General features: G+C 34.1%; 1 protein-coding gene across 6 annotated transcripts in view; it reads left to right on the top strand.

The window, feature by feature from the left end:
* Positions 1-24,508, top strand: part of LOC121371082 (gamma-aminobutyric acid type B receptor subunit 1-like) — a 159,825-nt gene that overhangs the window by 29,645 nt on the left and 105,672 nt on the right. For 3 of the 6 annotated variants that reach the window (XM_041496720.1, XM_041496718.1, XM_041496719.1), the window contains exons 1-3: positions 528-735; positions 5,950-6,206; positions 13,262-13,399. In XM_041496720.1, coding sequence (XP_041352654.1) covers positions 5,973-6,206; positions 13,262-13,399 — 372 coding nt within the window. In that variant the 5' untranslated portion in view covers positions 528-735; positions 5,950-5,972. Of the gene's footprint in view, positions 1-527; positions 736-5,949; positions 6,207-13,261; positions 13,400-24,508 lie in introns of those variants that run through there. The other 3 variants (XM_041496717.1, XM_041496716.1, XM_041496715.1) reach the window with 2 other exon arrangements.

Below are 24,508 nucleotides of genomic sequence, written 5' to 3'. Positions count from 1 at the left end.
ATGGTCACTGGCTGGCTTGGCACGTAGTATTATAGCTACTCCTCAGTTCCTGTAAGGAGTTAGAAGGTTTTGCCTATGCCCCTGTGGCCCGGTCTCTCTCCTCTTCCGGTCTGTCTTGCGCCTGGCAGGCTTCTGAAATTATTAGAACGATATTTTAATCAATTTTAATTAAATCCGTATTTTATAATTATTTTAATTTAAAATGTAAATAAATATTATATATTTTAATTTAAAAATGCTGTAGTGTTCTTTTTGTGTTGATGTGACAGAGATGAATGAATGATTTTGCTTCAGGTTGATGGGGGACCTGTTATCTGGCAGTAACAGCCCCTTACTCGCCGACCGCAATATATTGTACAAAACGTTTTAATTCTTAGTTTGGTGTTATATTTTTTTTTAATTATAGGTTAACAGCGTGCTCATTTTAAATTTTTTTTTGTATATTTTATCCTTGTTTTAATATTGAATTAAAAATAAATTTTAATTTGACAGGGCGGTGAGCTGCTCCTGTGCTAGTGGGTGTAACCTGGTACTATACCTTGTTTGCACCCTCTAGTTTTATATATTAAAGGGTCACAGCGTCTGATGAATGATGTAACTTTTTGTTTTTCGTGGTTCACAGAGAGGTGCCTTTGGACTTCGGGATCGACAGAATTCGTTTCGCTCCGCCAGATTCGCCAGACGCACTACAACTTTCCTCAGTCCTGAAAAGAAATAACTAATGGATTTTTTACAGTTAGGCAGAGAAAGAAATGTTTTATTTAACGACGCACTCAACACATTTTATTTACGGTTATATGGCGTCAGACATATGGTTCAGGACCACACAGATTTTGAGAGGAAACCCGCTGTCGCCACTACATGGGCTACTCTTCCGATAGGCAGCAAGGGATCTTTTATTTGCGCTTCCCACAGGCAGGATAGCACAAACCATGGCCTTTGTTGAACCAGTTATGGATCACTGGTCGGTGCAAGTGGTTTACACCTACCCATTGAGCCTTGCGGAGCACTCACTCAGGGTTTGGAGTCGGTATCTGGATTAAAAATCCCATGCCTCGACTGGGATCCGAACCCAGTACCTACCAGCCTGTAGACCGATGGCCTGCCACGACGCCACCGAGGCCGGAGTTAGGCAGAGAGTCTCTCTACTAGAGACTTTCTGATACTATAAATATCATCGGAAATGGAGGGCACAACGGTTGGGCTGTGCCTGGTGGGATGGGGGAGGGGAGATGGGATGGGGGGGGGGGCAATCCACCGGAAATAGGTAGGCCATAGGGCGTAAGCGGTTTAGGCCGTAGGGTGAGTTAGGGTTGTCCGGGGGACGGTTCCCCCCCCCCCCCTCCGGCCCCCCCCAAACCCTCCCTTGGTTATGGCCACACTGAAGTTCCCAATAGGACGGATGTACTCCCTCACCTTTTCTTTAAATATAATAATAACTTTTTCTTTTTAATATTAATTAATATAATTAATAAATTAACTTTTGGCAAACTTCCTGTGGCCTAGGCCCAACCTCCTAGATACTACCTCAGCTGAGTGATAAGGGTTAAATAACAAAACAATTATATAAGTATTTAATATTAGAATACCCGATCTAAAATAACGTCAAAATTAATAAACTATATTTATGAATTTTATTTTTTAGAAATGACGTAATAAAAAGTAAATTGTAAAGTCCCCTTCCCCTATTCATAGTAAAAATCAAAATTGTCCCAAATAATTCTGCCCCGGACTGGGTCACTGGCCTCCAGAGATCGAGCCCGGGGTGGTCATGCTCGAAACCTTAGTGGTATGGGAGCATGTTAAAATCTTCAATCAATCAATCAATCAAAACGTTTTATCCCTAACTAAATTTGAAAGGTTTTCTACAAGTTGAGCTTCATTTTTGTTTTTCTAATGGCTTTAAATGATAAATAACGGAATTTAAAGTTACTTTAAAAAAAAAAAAAACAGCCTGCAGAATGAATACTTTTACAAGAAAAATCTTGAGATAGTTTCGATGCAGTCGAAAATTTTCACTGTTTATTAAAGTATTTCGTTTGAAACGAGATGTTGCATCGATACTTTATGAAATAAAATAAAATTTGGAGCACACGTGATTGATTGATTGATTGAATGTTTGTTTAACGACACCCCAGCACAAAAATACATATCGGCTATTGGGTGTCACAAATGGTAAGTATATGAACATATTTATATAGACTCATGTAAAACCACAGTGTAAGGAGCTGTGGGGGAAAAGTATAATACAATATATAAAATCAAGTTAAGTATATCTTAAAATTTTGTATAGAAGTCAAAGTGTTTTAAAAACTTTACAATTAACATTGGATGGAATTTAAACGATTCCAAAACATTTCTGTTGCCAAATATATCATTTCTTGTCGGCTTGAGATGATCACACTCCACCAAAATGTGCCGCACAGTCAGTGTACACTGACAGTGTTCACACTGAGGAGGAGGGTCCTTCTTTAAAATAAATGAATGCGTCAAATATGTATGGCCGATGCGGGCACGGCATAAGACTACTTCATCCTTCCTGCATCGCCTGTAGGATGACTGCCACTCTCCCAGGACTGCCTTGACAGAATGAAGCTTATTCGCAACCGCACCGTCCCAATCATCTTGCCAAGTCGAAAAGATATATTGGTTAATATGAAATTTAAATGATTATATTCCCTGTTAAGGTATTGATTTACACGTTGCGGTACTGACCTCCATTACGGTACTGACAAACATTTCTACTGAAATGTTGTCTTTCTTAAAAGAAAAAAAAGAAGAAATTTGGAAAACGAAATTGCAATACTATGCAAATTAATTTCTAAACCAAACAACAGCAAAATAAGTGAACAAAACAATTTATTAGGCAATTCCATTCGTTTAAAATGTATTTTTAACACTCTTCCCCCTATCTCCCATCCGCTGTAAACATGCTTACATGTACAATGTATGTACTATATAGGGTGATCCGTGAAAATATTTACCTCACATATGCTTATGTAATGAACGTTAACTAGGGGTGGGACGTAGCCCAGTGGTAAAGCACTCACCTCATGCACAGTAACCCTAAGATCGATTCCCGTCGGTGTACCCATTAGGCTATTTCTAGTTTCAACCAATGCCCCACAACTGGTTTAATAAAACCATGGTATGTACTATCCTGTCTGTGGGGTGATGCTCTAACCAATCTGTATTTTGTTTTGTGCTGGGGTGTCGTTAAACATCCATTCATTCATTCATACATGAAAAATCCCTTGCTGCTAATCGGAAAAGGTAACCCTTCGCATGACGGCAACAGGTTTTCTCTCATTATCTGTGTGGTCATTAACCATATGTCCGACGCCATATAACAGTATTTAAATTGTGTTAAGTGCGTCGTTAAATAAAACATTCCATCCATCCTTCAAAGTTAACTAAGTTAATGTAGATTTACTTGTAGTTTACTTTTGTACCAACTAACTCTACAGTGTATAAGTCAATTTGAATATCCTACCCTATTTCACCACCCAGTCGATGCCAAATAGGTAATGCACTTAAATTAATTGACTTATTGCGTGTTGGCTGCAAAAAAAACCCAACAACTAATAAACAAAAAATACAAACAAAAAAACAAGCAAACAAACAAACAAACAAAACAAAAACAAAAAAGAAGAAGAAGAAAGAAAGAAAGAAAAAAAGAAAGAAAGAAAAAGAAATTCTATATTATCACCCATTTTGTACATTCCACTTTCCAGAACTGACATATCGTCAGCATCAACAATCTGCCTGAATGTTGATGAATATGTTACGATTAGCTCCCACTAAAATTACTTCTAGAACTTCCTCAAACTGTTTCATGAAAAATATTTTAATCATTATCCACTAGCTGTTCGCACAAGTCTTTTTATATCCTTTTGAAAGCGTTTTAACGTTGACACTCAATACGTTGCTAGTATTACGTCATATTTGATTCCAAGATGCAAACGCCTTAGTTAAAACACAATAAAACGTTCACATTTAATACCTACCATTTTAGCTGAAACGGTGTGAAAATTGTCCACTGTATAGGAACGACCAAACATCTTTGTCGTTTGAACATTTCCAAAACGGTTCTGAAACGTTTTACACCGTTTCAAAAGGTTGACCAATAAGCACAACCTCAAATGCGTGTTCAGGTTTCAATTTGTATGCGATGTAGGTACTATTACGGACCATATACACAGTACGTATGTGTCGGCAGAGTACCATCAGTTTGGTGAATTATCAGAATCCTCCATATAAGGTTCCAGAAGTGAAGGCAAACAAAGTACACTTTTTTCACCATCTCTGTATTTATTACAATATGTCACACGTAAGCACATTTGTAAAACTGCTGTATTTTCCCGCCTCACTTTCTCTTTAACTCGAATGCATAAGCATATTTTACTTGTCACAGAAGGTGATCTAAATGCTTTAAAAACATCAAGACATAGTATTCAAAGAAACAAAACAGTCAAGTTTGAGGATTTGTTATTTGTCGAGATGTTATGTATTTTATTTCGAGAGTTCAGCATTTTTTTTTTTTCTTTAAGATTTTCACTTGAAATGGTGGGGTGTTTTTTTTGTTTGGTTTTTTTCGTTGTTTTTTTTTCTTTTTTTTTTTTTTTTTTTTTTTTTTGGGGGGGGGGGGGGGGGGGAGGGGAGTTTGTTGTTGTTGTTGTTTTTGTATGCGAAAATATATCTAATTCATTATTCTGCGGCCATTTTGGACATCATCTTTGGAATTATGCTAATGAAAGTTAAAGTCTGTTTTTGTTTTATACTCCACTAGGGCTTAGTTGAATATTTAAAAAAAATATTTTATATATTGATGCAATTATACCTATGGTTATGAATGTACCTTTTCGTCAGTGATTCAAATAGAAGAAGAATAAATCTGGTTTTGGAAACTGATTTGACGCCCCCACCCACCCACCCCGCATCCGAAAAAAGAAAAAAGTTTAGTAAATTAAAATGAAGCATGTATAATAATAATCATAATAATTTATACTCTGTACATACGTTCATAATTTTCTGAAATGATTTAATACATAATCCAAAATATGTCTTTATGTATTTCAATGAATGCAATTGGTATGGTTGTGAAATAAAATGAACAAGTGACATCATTTCACTACTGGGGAATATTTCTTGAAATGTAATGATGCAATCATGATTGCTGGACAATGTAGTCGAATCATAATTGATTACTTTCAATTTTCTTGTAATTGTAATCGCCCCATATATATCAGACCCTTACGACCCATCATTAACATTTTAAAATGCAAGATAAATGTGTTGTAGGACTTAAGTTTTGGACGAAATGCAAAATGTTATATTAATTATCAACAGAAATGGGGAAATAGTTTACTTTATAGGTTAGGTGTTGAAGCCCAAAATGTCCCAACTGCCCAACATTTCTCTGTTGCAGATTACCACTTTTTTTCTTTCTTTTTTTAATTGGACCCCCGTAACCCCCTGGAAATTGTTTTTAATGACCCATAGTGGTTTTTTGATACATATAGCCCACTGGTTCTAAAACAAGCTTAAACAAAGGTTGGGCACTTCGCTAAAGTGTTATGCTATTTCCTGTTTATTATAACAATGCTATTTAATTTTTACATACACCTTATCACATGTCATATTCTTAGATTATTTTTGCACATTAATGCTAGAAACTCTTGAAATTTGCAAGTATTAAAGATAGCACTAGGTATGGATTGTCTAATAAATAACCACTTTTCAATTGCAAACCCCGTTTTGTTGTAATGACCATGGTTGTGTATTTTTTTTAAATTTCAATAATTTCTTTAAAAACCCTGACTAATGGGATTATTGTAAATGGTTAGGCTAATGCATGATAACATTTTGTTTTCATGACTAGATATATGTTGGTTATCAGTAGGTGGTAGTCTACAGTAATAATCGTCTTTTCTTTTTTAACCTATACAGAGACTTGATTTAGACATTTGGAGATGTTTGTGTGTCGTTTGGCATTTCTGCTGTTTATTCATGGACTTCCATTCGTCTTTGTGCTGGGAGAGAGAAGCCAGAAGAACCTTTACATCCTAGGGTTGTTTCCAATGGGTGGTGCATTTGATGGAGGATTGAGTATTCAGCCAGCGGTTGAGGTAGCTATCGACTATGTTAACAGAGATGAAAATTTTCTCCCAGGATATCAACTCAATCTGGTATGGGATGACACAAAGGTACAGATGTTGTCTTTTTTTAATTGCATATAGTAATAATATAAATATGGCCTTATTACTATTGTTGTGTTTATACTAAGGCCAGAGGTTTTTGTTGTTTTTTCATTTTACAGATTTTGTTGTCCCAGTGTTTTGGAATAGTGGGGCAGATATGTAACATTTTTTGCTTAAGGTGTGCACTTCTGGAAAGATGCATGCAACTTTGCCCTTAGGGTTTTTGAGTATGCCGAGTTCAAACATTGCGGGAACCACGACGCCTCTCCAACGTTTCCCGCCAAAAATTCAAAATGGCTGCCATAAAACATGTTTTTGCCCATAAAACGGCTCTAAGTGTCCCGATTACCATGATCTTGGTGTCTATACCTATGTTTATGAGTTCTAGGAATCCAGTAGAACATGTGAAATATCATAACATACATCTTCATGGTGAAGATTTAAAAAATGCTCATAACATTAATATATGAAAATGCACCGAATACCATGATGAGGTCAAGGAATCCAATGGTGTGTCATACATTCTGTCAAACCTTCTTGAATTATTCCAGCCCAATAAACATAGCGATGGAACTTGGGGGTCCCCAGATGTGCTCTGCCTAAAAAAGAGCCCTTTTCCACATGATGTTCTAGGGCATATACTATTTTGATTGAACAACTGCTTCTTGGCTTCATTCACATGGCTGAGGGCTGATGTTCGCTGATACATATCTCAATTTGATCCATGTCGTCGGGAGATACCTGGCTTGGAGCATGAGATAACGAAACAAAAATAGGTTTCAGATGAGACATACTGCGCCAAGCTGTTCTCTTCCAGTTCCATAGAAGGCAGAAACAATATCGCCACGTGATAATGCGTGCATAAACATAAGACCCCATGATGCATCATTACCTAATTCAGCTCCAGTAGGTGACAGGGGACGTAACAGTTTAGAAACATGAACAAATGCTACCCTGTAAAACATTTGACACAACAATTGCGAGAACCACCACATCAGTATCTGTTGCATGTATCATCAGCTTGGAAGAGCCATAATGTAACCAATGGGAAGTATGAAACAGGACCCGTGTGTCCACTTCTTTGTGATTGCAGGACAAGTCTGACAGATACAGCATTCTAGCCATGTGTGGAGATGACCTGCTTCCACTGAGGTGGTTGAAACTCCTGTATTGCTTTGGCTAGAAGTTGGAACAGACTATATGTGTTTGCTTCACAACAAAGGAAGTTATTCTAGTGAACTGAGATATCAGTTTTGTTGGCTACCCAGAGATGTTTTCCAAATCCACGGTTCTGTCGTGTTTGTGCCTTTAGGGTGTCATCTCTGTAGACATCACAGACAACATCTATATGAACAACGTATTGTAACATGTGTTCTAATTAATGCAAGAACACCAGTTAGGAATAGTCCTGGAATGTTTTAACAGAAACGTAGGACTTTTGGATCAAGTGTCAACAATTTTGACATCAATCTTTGGAACAGATTCCAGTCTGGGTACCAATGACTTCAAGCATCCCATCAAGTCACATTTGCTTGTTTGGTGCATGATGCTGTTTGATGCCAACAATGGAGGCTAAGCATGATTTTTATGCCCCAAGAAAGCATCCATATCATTGTCTAGTTTGACACAATATATACATCCGTCAGAAAGATGAACTTTTAGGGTGTTTTTCTGAACTAGAATTTATTTAACAGAGATATACTGTTCTTGTTTGTGGTGTCATTGAATGCAGTGATATTGTCATTGACACGCTCTGCAACATATTTCTGGTACTGTGTCTTGACTATGTCTTCTGCGGTCCTTATGGTACCTACCACACTGTAGGGCATTATCAGTTTGGTAACAAGTGTGTCGAGGTCTGTGCTTGTATCAGTAAAGGGGTTGCCAAGTTCCTCCATCACATCAGTGACACTTTTGACTTCAGATAGGAAAGTCTTCTCCATACTTGGTTTGTGTTCATGGTGGCGTTCTGTGTCCTTCTTCATAGCAAGTTTGTCATCATACTCCTTTAATAGTCTGGGCCTGCTACAACCATGCTACCATGTTAGTGATGCTTCATTTTCAGTGATACCTATTACGCCTCCATCTCCCTTCATCATTGCATTCAACTTGATAATGTGCTAGTGCCGAGAGCCTCTGCGTGGTTTTCTGTGTAACAAATTTGCCTTGGATGAACTGTTCGTGTGTGGTAGGGCACTTAAGCCCGAGGACAATTAGATATCTTACATGATCAGATTGACGCTGTGATCTAAGTAACTATAGGAAGACAAGTTCCAACTGCCAAACTTTGTACCAGTAATCGAACTGAGGTTGCTCCAACCAATATTTTTGGAGTGTTTTTGATGTTTGTATGGCCAGTGGTATAAATCTCAGTGGCGAATCTAGACGAGGGCGTCGTGTATATGAATCAGGGGTACACCAAAGAGGACCAAAACATTTGTGGATCCGCCCTTGCAAATTTGCTAAATAAAAATAATAACTCATCATGTGTGGTGAACCGATGGATCCCAGAATCTCTTCATCCATCCTTTGCTTCCCTTACTTCCGATTAATATGACAGGAATTATGTGGAGATAATATTGCAAAGCTTCATCTTAAAATAGATCAATTTGCCTTTCAAGACGATTTATCCATTTTTGTTAGACTTATTGCCCTTGAACTTCAGAGGGGCTGGATGTAGCCCAGTAGTAGAGCGCTCGCTTGATGCACAGTCGGTTTGGGATCGATCCTCGTCGGTGGTAAAAATTACCAAATGTTTGACATCCAATAGCCAATGATTAATAAATCAATATACTCTAGTGGTGTTGTTAAACAAAACAAACTTTAACTTTAAACTTAAGAGACACGAAAATGTGTTTTCCTGATTTTAAAAAAAGAAAAGACTCAAGATATTCAGCTGAAATGTTTTGTATAGCTTTACAGATCAAGTTTGACTTTCATAACAATTAACTATTTTTGACAGATATAGTCCTTGAATTTAAGCGATTCGAATTTAAATTTAAGTGATTTGAATTTAAGTGATTTTCCTGCTTTTTTAAAATTATTATTATTTTTTTTTTTACAATGATTCAAGAGATTGAGCTGAAATTTTGTATGTAGCTTCATTATGTACTGTTACAGATCAAGTTTAACGCTGATGACGATTTATCAATTTTTAATAGTTATGGCACTTGAACATAAGAGATACAAAACATTGTTGGGCTTTAGAAGTACTCTCAGAATGCTTGTTATACCTATAAATCTACACTCCACATTCATTACTAATCATTATTATAATATGCACACCACATTTATTATTACACATGTACATATAATGTACACACCTTATGGGGATTACATATTATATGTATATTAATGGATGGGGAAAGCAGATTATACGTATAATAATGAATAGAGAGTGTCGATTATACATATTATATTATACATATAATCTATACGCCAGGTTAATTATCATACACTTCAAATTCAATATTATGCTTTATTATACACATGCTTCACGCAATTGCCGGTATTTATAATAAAGGAAATTGTCTGAAGCATGAGTATAATACAGTCTACACTTTGCATTCATCGATATAAATGTATTCTGCATTCCACAATTATTGTTGTCTGCAGCGAATAACAATGTTGTGTCTAACAGGTCAATATCCTTGCCTAGAACATCTGGGGCAACAGAATTAGTGTCATTCTTTTCAAACCGTTGCACTTCACTATAGACACCATTTCAGAAAGAGTGTTTATAAGGAATCCAGATATAAATGGTGCTGCTGGGCAGCAAGTCTTATCTGTAATGGCACAACAACAGCACATGGTCTAACAACTTGAATAATTGACTGACCAATCGCTGCCACTTTTCTCCGAGTATCTTTTCCAACAAATAGCAAATCCAGCATCGTATGAAGGGTGTCTGGTATGAATTGCAAAGCAGAATCCAGTTTTAGCATAAGACTATCTGGATACTGGCCAGCAACAGAAGCAACATTGGTTTTTATGTCACGTTTGACTGGCAGCAGATTTACGTATTGCCCTCTTTTGAGATTCCTCGTCACCTTCCTTAGCACTTTGGAAGTAAGACCGAAGTATTTGTGTAGTTTTCTCTAAGTCATGGAAGCCTTCCCCTCCTGCTATGCTTTAGTTTGTCCTTAAGGTAGTAATTTCCATATGGAAGATAATCTTTACAGCATAAAAATGGTTTCATTTTACACCTCAGGTCAGAAATTGTTATGTGTTCCTCATCATTACCCTCTAAGTAGGAACACATCTTAAGAAAGGCTTGCATCTGGTCTTGCATTTGTGATTAGACGCATTTCGTTTGTGATCATTATATTCATATTTTAAAAAAGGAAAAGATTAATATATGAGAGCAACACAAAAAGTAATAATATTGTCTGAAATGTATCATTGGATCTAATATTTTATAGCTTGCACTTTTAAATGTGATATAAACAAAGTAACAAATAGTTAATTGGCGGCCATATTGAATTGTAACGTCACCTGGCCATTGGGGGTCATTGCCAGGTTGGTCCTGTATCAAATTGTACTCCCAGTTGCATGCAAAGTGGCAGGTTAGTATCACATTTTGCAGTTTTATACTATAAATGTTTTTTAGCCAGTTACTAAGTATATATGCATTTTCCGTAGACTGTCAATGTAAGTTGGCAGCCATTTTGTTTCTTCATGGTCATTCAAATGAAATTCAGGAATGTTTCTGTTATATTGGGTCTCCTTAATACCCTAATGCATCTTAAATTAGTAGTTTGTTTTTTATCACCAAATTCCCATGGGATTACATAAGCAACCAAAGTAAATTGTTCCTATCGCATCCATAAATCATAGTGGCCATTTTGAATTTTGAATTATTAAGTCACTGACAGAATAGAAAGATTATGCACTTACGATATAGAATCATTACTAGAAAACCAAATGAGTTTTACTTATTTGTTAAACATTTGGCTGGTCTAACTAGTCATTTAATTTAATTTGATTTAATTTTACTTAGTGCGAAATCAGAAACGGCCATCTTAGATTTTACCAGCTTTAACAGCTTTTTGGTAGACACATTTTGCTAGATTTTTGATGTCCAAGAGTACCAGAAACAATTAAAAAAAACATTTTGTAGCAATTTTGTGGGTTTAAGATGTTTTTTGTCACATATGGAATCTACTATCCTCATTTTTCGCCATTACGTTGCATCAGTTTAATATGAGTCATGCAATTCGAAATGACGTCAAAGTTGATGCGTTGTCAAGATAAATAACACATTAAAAGTAACAGACATAAAAATCTCGGCTAAGTGAAACAGTATGATATTTCAATTATTATTTTAAAACTATGGCCTCTCGTCCAATACGGATTTCCACCACAACGTGAACTCGTGCAATAAAATTCCATATTGCAAACGAAATTGTATAATAACCGTATATTATTCATTAATACAAGCAAAACCTTTGGTAGGACAAGTGGAAAAATAGTATGGGCAAATAAGAATGCTTATCTCGCCTTCATGTAAAATTCTTTAATCTCATTGGTTGTTTGCCGTTGGACAAATCCCTTATCCCCCTGTGGGCGGAGCCAAATTCTCTTATACCCCGTCTGTAATTTCCAACAGTTTCCAGCCGCCCCAGTTAATGCTACAGCAATAATTAGATTATAAATAACATTGATAATCAATCAAGTATACATAATTAATTTAATTTTTACTATAAAATACACTATTTCAATACTTTTAAAAGCTGCAATGTTGAACTCGGCCACCTAATTACGGTTTTGGTGTTATTGTATTAATGCGCGATTAGCAACAGTTGTTTTTTTTGTTTTTTATTTTTAATATTTTTATTTTTTTTACTACATACATTTCTGATAAAAAAAAAGTTGTTTTTTTTAATTTTATTTTTATTAATATCTGTTTCAGACAATTTCGTATTACAAACATTTGAAGTTAAAAACTCGTTTATCGATGGAACTATTTTTCGTCACTGGCAAGTGGTTTCGTTCGCGTCCGCGTGGTACGGCTCCGTTAATAAATTGTTAACAATTATTGTCTGACGTTATTTTGATTATTTGGCTATATGGTTTAACATGTCGGCAAGATAAATTTGTTGTAGAAGCATCTCTCGGGGTATATGTCTTTTTATGTACCCTCTGTGTGCTCTTTTACCCCCTCGCCTTCGGCTCGGGGTAAAAGAACACACAGAGGGTACATAAAAAGCCATATACCCCTCGTGATGCTTCTACAACTTATATTATCACACTTGCCTTTGCCATGTAAAATCTTAATTTTAGCCCCCCTCCTCGAGGTTATTTGCAAATTATTGAATTATGTATTTAATAATAGAAAATAAATCCATACTGTACTAAACTAAATATTGGGATGAGGTTCGCCTTCCCCCCCCCCCCCCCCCACCCCCACCATCAGTTACATTTTTTTTTTTTTTTTTTTTTTACAGATCTTTAGTGACAGATGGTGGGTGGGGGTGTCAATTAAAAGCGAGGAGGTAGTAATGCTAGTATGGGATAATTACAAGATGGTCCTGATTCAATCATATTATATCATCATGTGTATGAATATTAATAATATTTTTTTTATAGTGTAAATACTATCTAAATATGTTATATGTATGATTGTTTAGCCACTGTTCCCACTGAATTCGATAAATCCAATGAGAAGTTAATTAAAAAAACTCTAGTTCACTTATGCCACTGATAAACCACGTATAGGTGTAATAAGATGTAGAGTATCAGTTAACCATTCTTTTCATTTATTATATACTTATACATACTGATGCTTCACTTATACAATATATAGGTAACTTATATTTCACTTATAAGTTTGTATAAGGCATTTCTGTAAGGTCTGTAACAGTACATGATAAACCTATACACAAAATTTCAACTCAGTAACTTGAGGCATTGTAAAAAAGACAAAAACAAACCCAAAATGTCCGGGACAATTATGCTTCTATAATCACCTAATGTGAATAAGCCTATATACTGATATGTAATGTTATCCATTAAAACCTAGGCCACTAGAAGTGTTATGCTTTCTTTGTGTTTTTATTCAGTGTTATGAAGGAGAGGCCATCAGGATCCTTACAAGAAGGTTTTGTGAAAATAAAACCTTCATCATTGTTCTGGGGGCTGGATGTTCAGCTGTCTCTGAAACTGTGGCACAAGCGACACATTTATGGAACTTGGTACAGGTGGGTAACAACTCTTTCTATCCACATTATCGTCGTGTTGTTGTGTACTGATGATGATACATAAACAGTTATCAAGGTGGTGGTAGGTGGGTGCATGATGTGGAGAATGTAAACTTTCTATCCATTTTTTAAAAACATCCCACTGCCCCATATCTTTTTTTTTTCCCTTTGAATCGCCATCATATTTCTTCCCCATTTGGCAGACTTCTACGGCAGGATGACACAATGCTTAAACAATGGCTCAGCTATTGTGATTAGCACAAACTACTAGTCCAGGAACATTAGGTCAAAATTAGTGTTTAACCCGGAAATAAATAGTACAGATCTGAATTTTTGATGGGCTGTTGCAAAATACCATTAGTAATAGCATATCATAAGTCCCCAAGTTTCTGAGGTGTGCTAACTTTACTACAGATGTAAATGTATAATTATCGTCCCGTAACCTGATTACGTCAGTAACCTATTTTCGTCTTCAAGCTGTGAGAACCCATAATGTGCTTTAAGTCCTCAATCGCAAACACATTTTATACATTTGCGATCGGATATTAAACAAAATTAAAATTGAAGTTTTTATTCGTATAACATTTAAAAAAATAACATTAAGAATAAAAATGTTATTGTAAGCATGTTCGTTTTTGTTGTTTGTTATGTTGAATTATGAGGATAGTTTAAATTACTTATACATTTATAAATTTTATTTAAATAAATAATGCATGTTTAATTATTAAGATAAATCATTTAGCAATATTTGTACGGAGGTAAATGTTCAAAAATTCTTCAGTGGCTTTGAATGAAGAAATGTAGGCAACATTTGACTAAAACTCACAATGTTCTTAATAAATAAAAACTCTGGCTTTGTCGACTTATTAAAATTTGATAGTAACATGGACTGTAATTCTTTTTCATATATGTAGCTAGACACGTTATAATGGAAGTATATATTTTCTATAATGGAAAGGAAGCTGACGCTATAAATCTCAAATTAGATAGTACACAGAAATTTCACATAATAATTTGAGGGTACATAATAATAAAGGTCGCCTGATACGAGGTCGGTTTAGTATCAATCCCCGTCGGTGGGGCCATTGGGCTATTTCTCGCTCTAGCTGGTGCACCACGACTAGTATACCAAAGGCTGTGGTATGTGGTATGTGTATTTGGGATGCTGCATATAAAAGATACCTTGCTACTAATTTAAAAATGTAGTGGCTTCCTTTCTTAAGACTTTATGTCAAAACATTACCAAATGTTTGACATCCAATATGATTAAGAAATCAATGTGCTGTAGTGGTGTCGTTAAACGAAACAAACTTTAAAAAACAGACGTTTACCTGTGGTGCAGGTATTGCTACCAACTCAACACAATATTTATATATTTAATTTATATATATAAACAATTTACAGCTGAAAAACAACGAATAGGAGGACAATATATGGGTTATTTTCACAAAACGGTGCACATATCTGTGAAAAAAAACACTTTAAAAAATAAAATGTTTTTAATAATAACATTTAGAGCATATAAGATCAGTAGTACATTATTTTAAGTAGCAAAGCTGATTTTATTATTATTATATTAAATTATCATGATCCTGTACATTTTGTTGACTGCAGTACATTTAATTCTACCGTTGATGCTATTAATGATGAAGAAGTCAGAGGTGTTTTTTAAGAATGCATTATTTATTATTCCATATCTAAAGATGTAATTTAATGCTGTTGTAAATAGTGGTACGTTCCCAGATTCTTGGAATGTGGGCTTAATTATTCCATTGTTTAAGAAAGGAGATATTACAGATCCACATGATTTCGTTATTAAATATTATTGGAAAATTATTTACTTCTATTTTCGAAACTAGGATTAGGACTTGACTTGAATTTAATAATATTATCCATGAAGCACAGGCAGGTTTCCGAAATGATTACTTCACTATAGGCGTTGTGTCAAAAATACCTTAGAAAGCCTAGACATCGATTTTATGTTGCTTTTATTGATCTTCGCAAAACGTTTGGCTTAGTAGATAGGAAAACGTGACTGTATGTGTTGTATATGAGAGGGTGGGGGTGGGGGGGGGGGAGGAGTCGTAGCCCCAGTAGGAAAGCGCTCACTTGATGCGCGGTCGGTTTGGGATCGATCCCCGTCAGTGGGACCATTAGGCTATTTCTTGCTCCAGCTAGTGCATGACTACTGGTATATCAAAGGCCGTGGTATGTACTGTCCTGTCTATGGGATGGTGCATATAAAAAATTCCTTGCTGCTACTCGAAAGAGTAGCCCATGAAGTGGCGATAGCGGGTTTCCTCCCTCAATATCTCTGTGATCCGTAACCATATATCTGACGCCATATAACCGAAAATAAAATGTGTTGAGTGCGTTGTTAAATAAACCATTTCCTTGTATATGAGGGGTATTCAAGGCAAACAATTTTACATTTTTTTTTTTTTGTATAAACAAGTAAAAACTTGTGTTAGAGTAAAGAATGTTAGGACATATAATATCTAGTAGTGTCCGTCAGGGTGTATGTTAAGTCTATAATTTGTATTAATGAATTTATCGTTGAGATGAATAATACTAATCTTAGAGGAATTATTGTGAAGGAAAATATTAATGATATACTAATGGTTCTCTTTGCTGATGATGGTGCTCTTATTGATGATGCAGTAATAGGTTTGCAAAAAAAGATTGATGTGCTAAATAAGATTTGTGTAAAGTCAATGTTGATAAATCTAATATAATTGTATTTAGAAATGGTGGGTATTTAAAACGTAACGACAAGAGGTTTTATAAGGGCATTCAATTAACAAGTGTGTTATATTATAAGTATCTTGGTATAACATTATCTTAATCTATGGAAGCGAGAAAAGCCCGATCTGATATTTTTAATTGATTTAAGAGATATCCTACATTGTCATATAGTATTGTCCAGAATATATTTGATACTAAAATAGCTCCTGTTTTACAGTATAGCTCTGAAATATGGGGATTTTAAAAAAGGAATTTATGAGTTTCAAAGAGAGGATCATCAAATGCTGTGCTTGGGGAAATAGGTGGAGATCATTTGTGTGTGAAATGTTTTAGCTGTTGTGTAAACTATTGGTGTACATAGCCCAAAGCTTGTTATGGTATGCTGAAATGTCATGATGGAACTGGTAAAATTAACTGGGTATCACGCGTTAAAACACTGTTGTTTCAAACTTGGTTTTCGTATGTTTGGATTGCTCAAGAATGTGGCAGTATCAAGTTATTTATGTCCTTCACTCTATTTCTGTCGTCATGCAGATCTCTGTTACAGGGACAGACCCTAGTTTCAGCGCATGAATATTAACACTAAGTTTAGTTAATCTATAAACCTGTAACACAGTTGGATAAAGTTACAACCGAGTGAAACATGAGTCTGTGATTTTGAAATTCTGAAGTGCCGTCTAAAAATAGACTAAAACTCGACTCCATAACTGTTACTTCTCAAACGCACGCGCGTTTTTAAAAATATGATAAATGCATTTTGTGATATTAAAAACACCAGGATTGCCAAAAACACTTCGAATGTATGGAAATGGATAATCTAAACCATAAAATCTTAAGTAAAATATGATTTCAGTTATCAAAAACGGCTATAATAGTCAAAAATATGCCTTAGTACTTAAAAACTAGGGTATGTCCCTTTAAGTATCTTTTAAAGAAATGTTTTCTGTCTTATCCATTGGAACAAGGTTAGGTGTATTCTACTTATAACAAGTTATACACTAAATCATATAAAATTAAAATTTCCATCGCTATAGTTCAAACAATAATGAAGGGCTGAAATATAATAGAAATAGAGGCATTATGGCGTGATTACGAATCTTAACACTTAACTGTCAGGGACTCGGGGATTTGGAAAAACGTAAGGACATATTACATTATTTAAAATACAAACAGTTTAATATATATTGCCTACAAGATACTCACTTCACAACATAATTAGAACCATATACATATTTAATTCATATAAGGCAAACGCTCGAGGGGTTGCAGTTATGTTTAATAATAATTTTGAGTACTAAATACACAAAATTAAGACATAATTCTGGTAATTTTATCATAGATATAACAATAGAAGGTGAAAAGACTACACTCGTAAACTAAATAAATGGACTAAATATAGACAATAAAAACATGTTATGAAAATATATTTGACTATATTGTAGATCTGGCTAATGATAAATCCATAATTTGTGAGGACTATAACTTAGTTTTAAACACCAATCTTGACACTGTAAAATTATTTATCCGTCAATCATCCAAAGTCTCCAAAACAAACTATACAAACTATGGAAATAGTAGATTTAAAAGATACGTTTAGAGAACTATATCCAAATCTTAAAAGATATATATACGTGGAGAAAAAAAGACGCCACCTAAACAAGCTCGATTAGATGTTTTCCTTATAACTAGTAAGTTAATGCCATCCGTTGAAATAAGGCTATCGTTCCGACCACTCTGGTATAGTTTTACATATTAAATTTAATCAAATTAAAAAAGGCAGAGGATTATGGAACAATGTAACAATTCATTGTTAACTTGTAAGGAATATGCTAAGATAATTAAAGAAACCATTTAGGAAATAAAATGTCAGTATTAAGTGCCAGTTTATAGTGTTGTAAATTTAAAACCAGTTGCGGATAACGAAATTCAATTTATAATAAATGACCAACTATTTCTTGAAACATTAACTATGCAAATTAGAGGGAAGAGAATTTTGTATTCAGCTTTTAAAAATAAAACAAGAAACGAATTAGAAGTTAAACTATGTGATGAAATTAAAATGCTAGAACAAAGTGAACATGTTACTTCCCCCGAACAGACAACTAGACTTGGTGAAGATTTTTAAATAGGGTTCTTTATTCTGGGGAATATGGTTACATAGTCTAACATCCCTATAAGCAAAAATAGAATTATTAAAATACATTCTCAACTGTACATAAACAGTCCTAAAACACCGTATTAAAACACATTGAACATAATTATTATATAAATATACTCTGCAGTCTAGTTATTATCTGTCCTGGACGGAGGAGCTGGTCGAGGCTGGCTCTTGTGCCCAGGACAGGCGTGCACTACAACAGCTTTCTCTGAATGTGCACGTTAAACAATTTGGTCTAGTTATTATCTACAGAGCAAATCGATTAAACAAAAGAAAGAATAATACGCTGAGCAGTATTTAACATCGCTGCAGTAAACATGAAATATATACATAATACACACTACAGAAAACGACCGTACAGTAAACGATTGAACAATAATCAATCGCCGGTAATCATAAATCATTATTTACAGCAATTACACATATGGCAATATATAGTATAATAAAATACAAGTAAGGTACACAGACATTATCCTCATAATTGATATGGTTTACCTAGACAGACTGAAATACTAATACCTTTATCTGTGGGCTTTAAGGCGGTAACATCATCAAAACCGTCAAAAGGTCTACACAAAACAAGTAAAATAGAACTAATACTGTTATAATTTAATATACACACATACACAATATCCACATGCATTTCTAAAACAATATCGACTAATTAAATTATGGCTTGATTATAGAGATTCCAGCTATCGTTACAGCTTAAGTGTCACGCCCAAATTCTAATACTAACATTAATTCAGTTTATTTCTTTATCAAAGTAAATGCTAATTGAAGTAGTGATTTATTTAAACCTTTTTTGTAATTTATAAACTGTACTTTGTGTATGTTAGTAAAATAGTAACGTGAATTAGAAAAGTGAAATATAACTCACTAATTATCCCTGTATAGCTTAAATGCAGATCTAGAGTACGTAGCCTGTGCAGATCGTGACAGGTGAAAGAATGTCAGGTGAGTGACAATGAATAGCCACCAACTGGGTCAAACGCAGCTGGCAAGTGTATTGGTTGATCGTCATTATCCCTGGTCAGAGGTCATATGTTTAGACACGTAAGTGCATGTTCCTACAGTTCTGAGCCAAAGGTTTACATGCATATGAAATTAGGAAAAGAGAAACTCAACTACATTCCATCACGGGTAAAATGGATAGAGGAAGGAGAAAAGGCAATAAAATGTTTTTGCAACATGCAGGGGCAGGATTTAGCTCAGTCGGTTGAGTGCTCACTTGAGGTGCTTGCATCGAAGGATCGAACTACCTTGGTGGACCCATTGAACGTATTGGATTTTTTTCGTTCCAACCAGTGCACCACAACAGGACAAAGGCCGTGGTATGTACTTCCCTGTCTGTGGGAAAGTGCATATAAAAGATCCCTTGCTGCATTAGGACAAATGTAGTGGGTTTCCTTTGATGACTACGAGTCAGAGTAACCATATATTTGACATCCAATAGCCGATGATTAATTAATCAATGTTCTCCAGTGGTGTCGTTAAACAAAACAAACTTTTTTTGCAACATGGAATCTAACAATTATTTTAGCAAACTAATTTCAAGAATACAATTAGAAAATCGAAATGAAATTAGAAAACTGGAAGACATTTTGAAAGAAATCAGAAATTTCTATGAAAAACTTTACTCTGTGCTTGGGCAAAGTGATAATGATATGACTGAAAAAATATTTAATATAAAATCTTATAAACTAACTGATTAGGAAGCTAATAGATTAGAAGGCGAATTGACTTATTCAAAAATATTGTCATACCTTAAAACCACAAAAAATTGTAAAAATATGGATTTTCAGCTGAATTTTTAGGACATTTTATAACCCAGGCCATCAACTATAGCTATTCTATTAAAGGAATGTCAAATGTACAAAAATTAGGTATAATTACATGTATTCTAAAAGTAAATAACCAAAAGGAATTTTTTTAAAAACTGGAGACCCTTAACTCTACTAAATTGCATTTATAAAATGGCTTCATGGTGCATCACTAACAGAATAATGCAAACTTTTGACAAAATAATAGATAATGACCAAACTGGTTCTGTAAAAAGAAGGTATTCTGAAGAAAACATAAGACTAATATATGATATTGTGCAATAGACTGAGCTGAATACTATTCCTGGATTATTACTGATTATAGACTTCGAAAAAAACATTTGATTCATTATCATGGTCATTTATAGATAAAGCACTTGATATTTTCAATTTTAAATCATCAATAAAAAAAAAACTGGATCAAAACGTTTTATAATAAATCTATATCAAGAGTAATTCAAAATGGATTTTCATCTCAACCAATCATTTTAAAATGTGGATGCACACAATGCAATCCACTGTTGTGATACAGTTTTATTATATGTGCCGAAATTATTGCAATTATTATTAGAAATAACCCAACTATTAACGACATAAATATAGATGGTGACGAATATTTAATATATGCTGGCGACACATGTTTTATTCTAGATGGGTCTGCCGAGTCCCTGCACAGTACACTAACGGAATTAGACTATTATGAAAAAATTTCAGGCATGGCATAAAAATAAGTTATTCAAAATCTAAAGCTGTATGTATTGGAAGCAAAATGTTTTCTAAAGATGTTTACCACCATACAAGATGGAAATTAAGACTGGGGACCAACACGATTCAATTTACTTGGTATCAACTTTTCAGTAGACTTGGAAGATATTACTGCAGTTAATTATGAATCTAAACTAAAAGAAATGCAAAACTCCATGAAACTGTGGTCTATTAAAAAAACTAACAGTCTTAGGAAAAATAATTGCTCTTAAAACTTTAATAATTCCTAAAATAACACATCTTTTAATATCGTTATCTAATTCTGGAGAACTAATGTTAAACAAATTTAAATACGTTATTTTAAAAATTTATATGGCAGAATAAGCCTGAAAAATTAAAACGTGATTTAATAACTCCAGACTATAAAGCTGGAGATCTTAAAGAAGCTCAATCATGGATTTAGTGGGCCTTATTTCTCTAAATATGCATTATAAATGGAAATTACATTCATTTGGAATACCAAACCTAGTTATTGTATGATCCTAAACATTTTAATTGAACTACGATCGAGGGAATTCCATGACACGATTCAGTTTTAAAATTTTGGAACTCTTCTTTAAATGAGACATTTGAAATACGGAAAAACAGACTCGTAGTGATGAGGCTATATATACGAGAACCGTATAATGTATTTTTGGATTTTATATAAACGATCACCGTGTATAGAGACTTGGCAAATGAGGGCTGGCTATATACATTGCAAATAAAAATATATATATATTATTTCATGATGAAAATAACCGCGAATACGCCGAAATAAATCAGGCGCGTATGCAAATTATTTTGACTGGTTCGCAAAGTGGTATTTCGGTTTTAATATATAGCGTAAAAAACCCAGTGTACTGTTGTATGTTTTGTCGTCCAAAGGTTGGCTACTTATTACTTAACCCAGTTGAATCCAGTTCTACGTGCAGGGACACGTTCAGTCTGCCGTCTGTGCGTGTCTGCACGTTAATCTTGCATTTTTATAACCAAAACTCCTCCAGATAAAACACCGCCCCTCCACCTCAAAATGGTAGTAGTAGGCTAGTAGTAGTAGTAGTAGTAGTAGTAGTAGTAGTAGTAGTAGTAGTAGTAGTAGTAGTAGTAGTAGTAGTAAAACTTGTGTATTATTATTATTATTATTATTATTATTATTATTATTATTATTATTATTATTATTATTATTTATTTATTTATTATTTAAAAAAAATTCATAGTACTGTAGGGACAATATGACACTATTTATATATCTATGGAAAACGTACACAAAAGGGTCCGCTAAATTCATATACTCCCCCACCCCCTCCCCTGTTCAGAAAATGCACTGGCCAATACAGCACTAATTGAAATTTTGAGTAAAAGTCCGTATCTATCTGTGATATTTGTATTTTTGCACAGTTCTTGACATTGTTTTTATTTAACTCTTGAATTTTTTTTATTGATGTTGATCATCACCTTATTTGTTTGCATTACCATAGTTTGACACCCAATAGCCGATGTATTTTTCGTGCTGGGGTGTCGTTAAACATTCATTGATTCTGTTCTTACAGTACTTAGTATGTATTCCTCCTGTTCCAGATGGTTCGGTAATATGGATCAATCAAATACATGTACTTATTTACCGCCTATATACATTTTTGCTGTGAATATAGCCAGCCCTCGTTAGTGAAGGCTATATACACGGCCTTCGTATATATAGTCACATCGTATATAAACACCGTCTAGTTCAGAGTATTCTTTAAAAATATAACAATTCCTATCTCATGTCAGCTGTTACGGCATATTTTGCATAATATTGAATTTGACAAGGTGGAAAATGAAGGTGTTCATGATCCAGATGTTTAGAGTTTTTCGCGTACGATTAACGATAAATTTACCTATAGATGCAAAGGCCTAACTAATCGGGATTGTCGACGTTTAACATGCTTCTGTTACTAAAATAAATTAATGTATAAGCTTATTATCATTCAGTACATGTTTTTATTATTTTTTAATAACTTATTTTCATTGTTGTTGTTTTTCTATTTACCCTTCGTCGCAGAGGACGGTCAAGCGTTCTCGTTACACGAGTTTGGTAAATCGTTTTGACACTGCGGTTATTCGGGGAATGCCCGTCACGTGACTCAAAATAATACGTCTCACCTCTGCTCTCCAAATAGCCATTATTTTTCTCAGAATTATGGACCGTACCCATAATTCAATTATTTTTATAAAATATCAACAATAAGTGTGATATGGTGGTTATATAGATGGTTCAGTAAAATACTTTTAGGTAGAAATCAAATGTATATATTGTCATATAATACCCTGTTAGGTCAATGATTAGGTCAACCATCTGTTTAAAATGATAAACATAAAGAATTTTATGACTGCCTTAAAATGCTCATGGCTACAAAGATTATTTATTCACAATAGGTGAACCTATTTAATTTGGTTACTGGTATAATAACAAATGAGATATTAAAATACTGAGATTATTATATAACAAGAAAAATTTAAAATGTTATAAATAGGTTTTGGAGAGATACCCTACTTAGCTTGCTAAAAACAGAGAAAGAACACAATCCTCAAACCGTAAATGCTATTTTATGTATTAATATTTGGCTGAATGATAGAATACTCACTGATCGTAACCCATTTCTATATAAAAACTACTTAAAAAAGGAATTATTTTTATAAACGACCTTACTGAGGAAAAAAGTGACATTTTAACATATCAGTTCATAAAAAAATAAAATATATCCACCAATTTTATTAGCTATGCTTCGTTAACAAATGCAGTAAAAACATACATATATGGTTCAGATAATTTCAAAGATGACAACCTGAAAATGGTTATTAATCCCATCCTTTCATTTAAACATAAACTCTCATTAAAAAGTCAAAGAGAATGCAATGATATGTACAACGTATTGAAATCAAGGTTTTATCTTTGCCTCAAGTAAATGGGCAAAGCATTATATACTACCGTTTCAGTGCACTAAGGATTCGACATTAATATGGTGGCAATACAGTCTAGTTCACCGAATCTTAGCTACGAACGCTTCCTTATATATTATTCATTATGTTGAGACAAACAGGTGTAGCTTTTGTAATAATCATCCAGAAACCATACCACATCTATTTTTCGAATGCAAAAAGGTTCGAAACGTATGGGGTATAGTACAAAACTGGATATTGACTCAGACTGGTATTATAACTAATTTCAATAAAAATAATGTCATCATTGGTATAATCAATAATGAAAAATCTAACTTTCTTAACTGGTTAATTATTAACATAAAATATTATGTTTATGGAACTAAGATACAGAAAAAATAATTTAGAAATCAAAGCTGTTAAAAATTTGTCGAAACAATTTTGAAATAGAAAAAAAAATATTCTATATAAAATTGCAAGTATGAAATGTTTAATAAAGAATGGGCTCCATTTACTTATAACGAGTAAGTTTTCTTTTTCTCCTCTTTCTTTTTTTTACGCTCTCTCTTTTCTTTATAAAATCCCAAATTAAACTAATTATAAGTGTGCACGAGTATATACACTACTCTTGTACTAACTTACTTGGGTGCCTTTTTGTATATGTATATAAATACATGTATATGTATATATTAGAGTACCTCCGGGCACACACACACA

This window comes from Gigantopelta aegis, chromosome 4 (genome assembly GCF_016097555.1).
Source record: "Gigantopelta aegis isolate Gae_Host chromosome 4, Gae_host_genome, whole genome shotgun sequence".
Classification (NCBI taxonomy): domain Eukaryota; kingdom Metazoa; phylum Mollusca; class Gastropoda; order Neomphalida; family Peltospiridae; genus Gigantopelta; species Gigantopelta aegis.
This window is presented reverse-complemented; position numbering and strand designations above follow the sequence as displayed.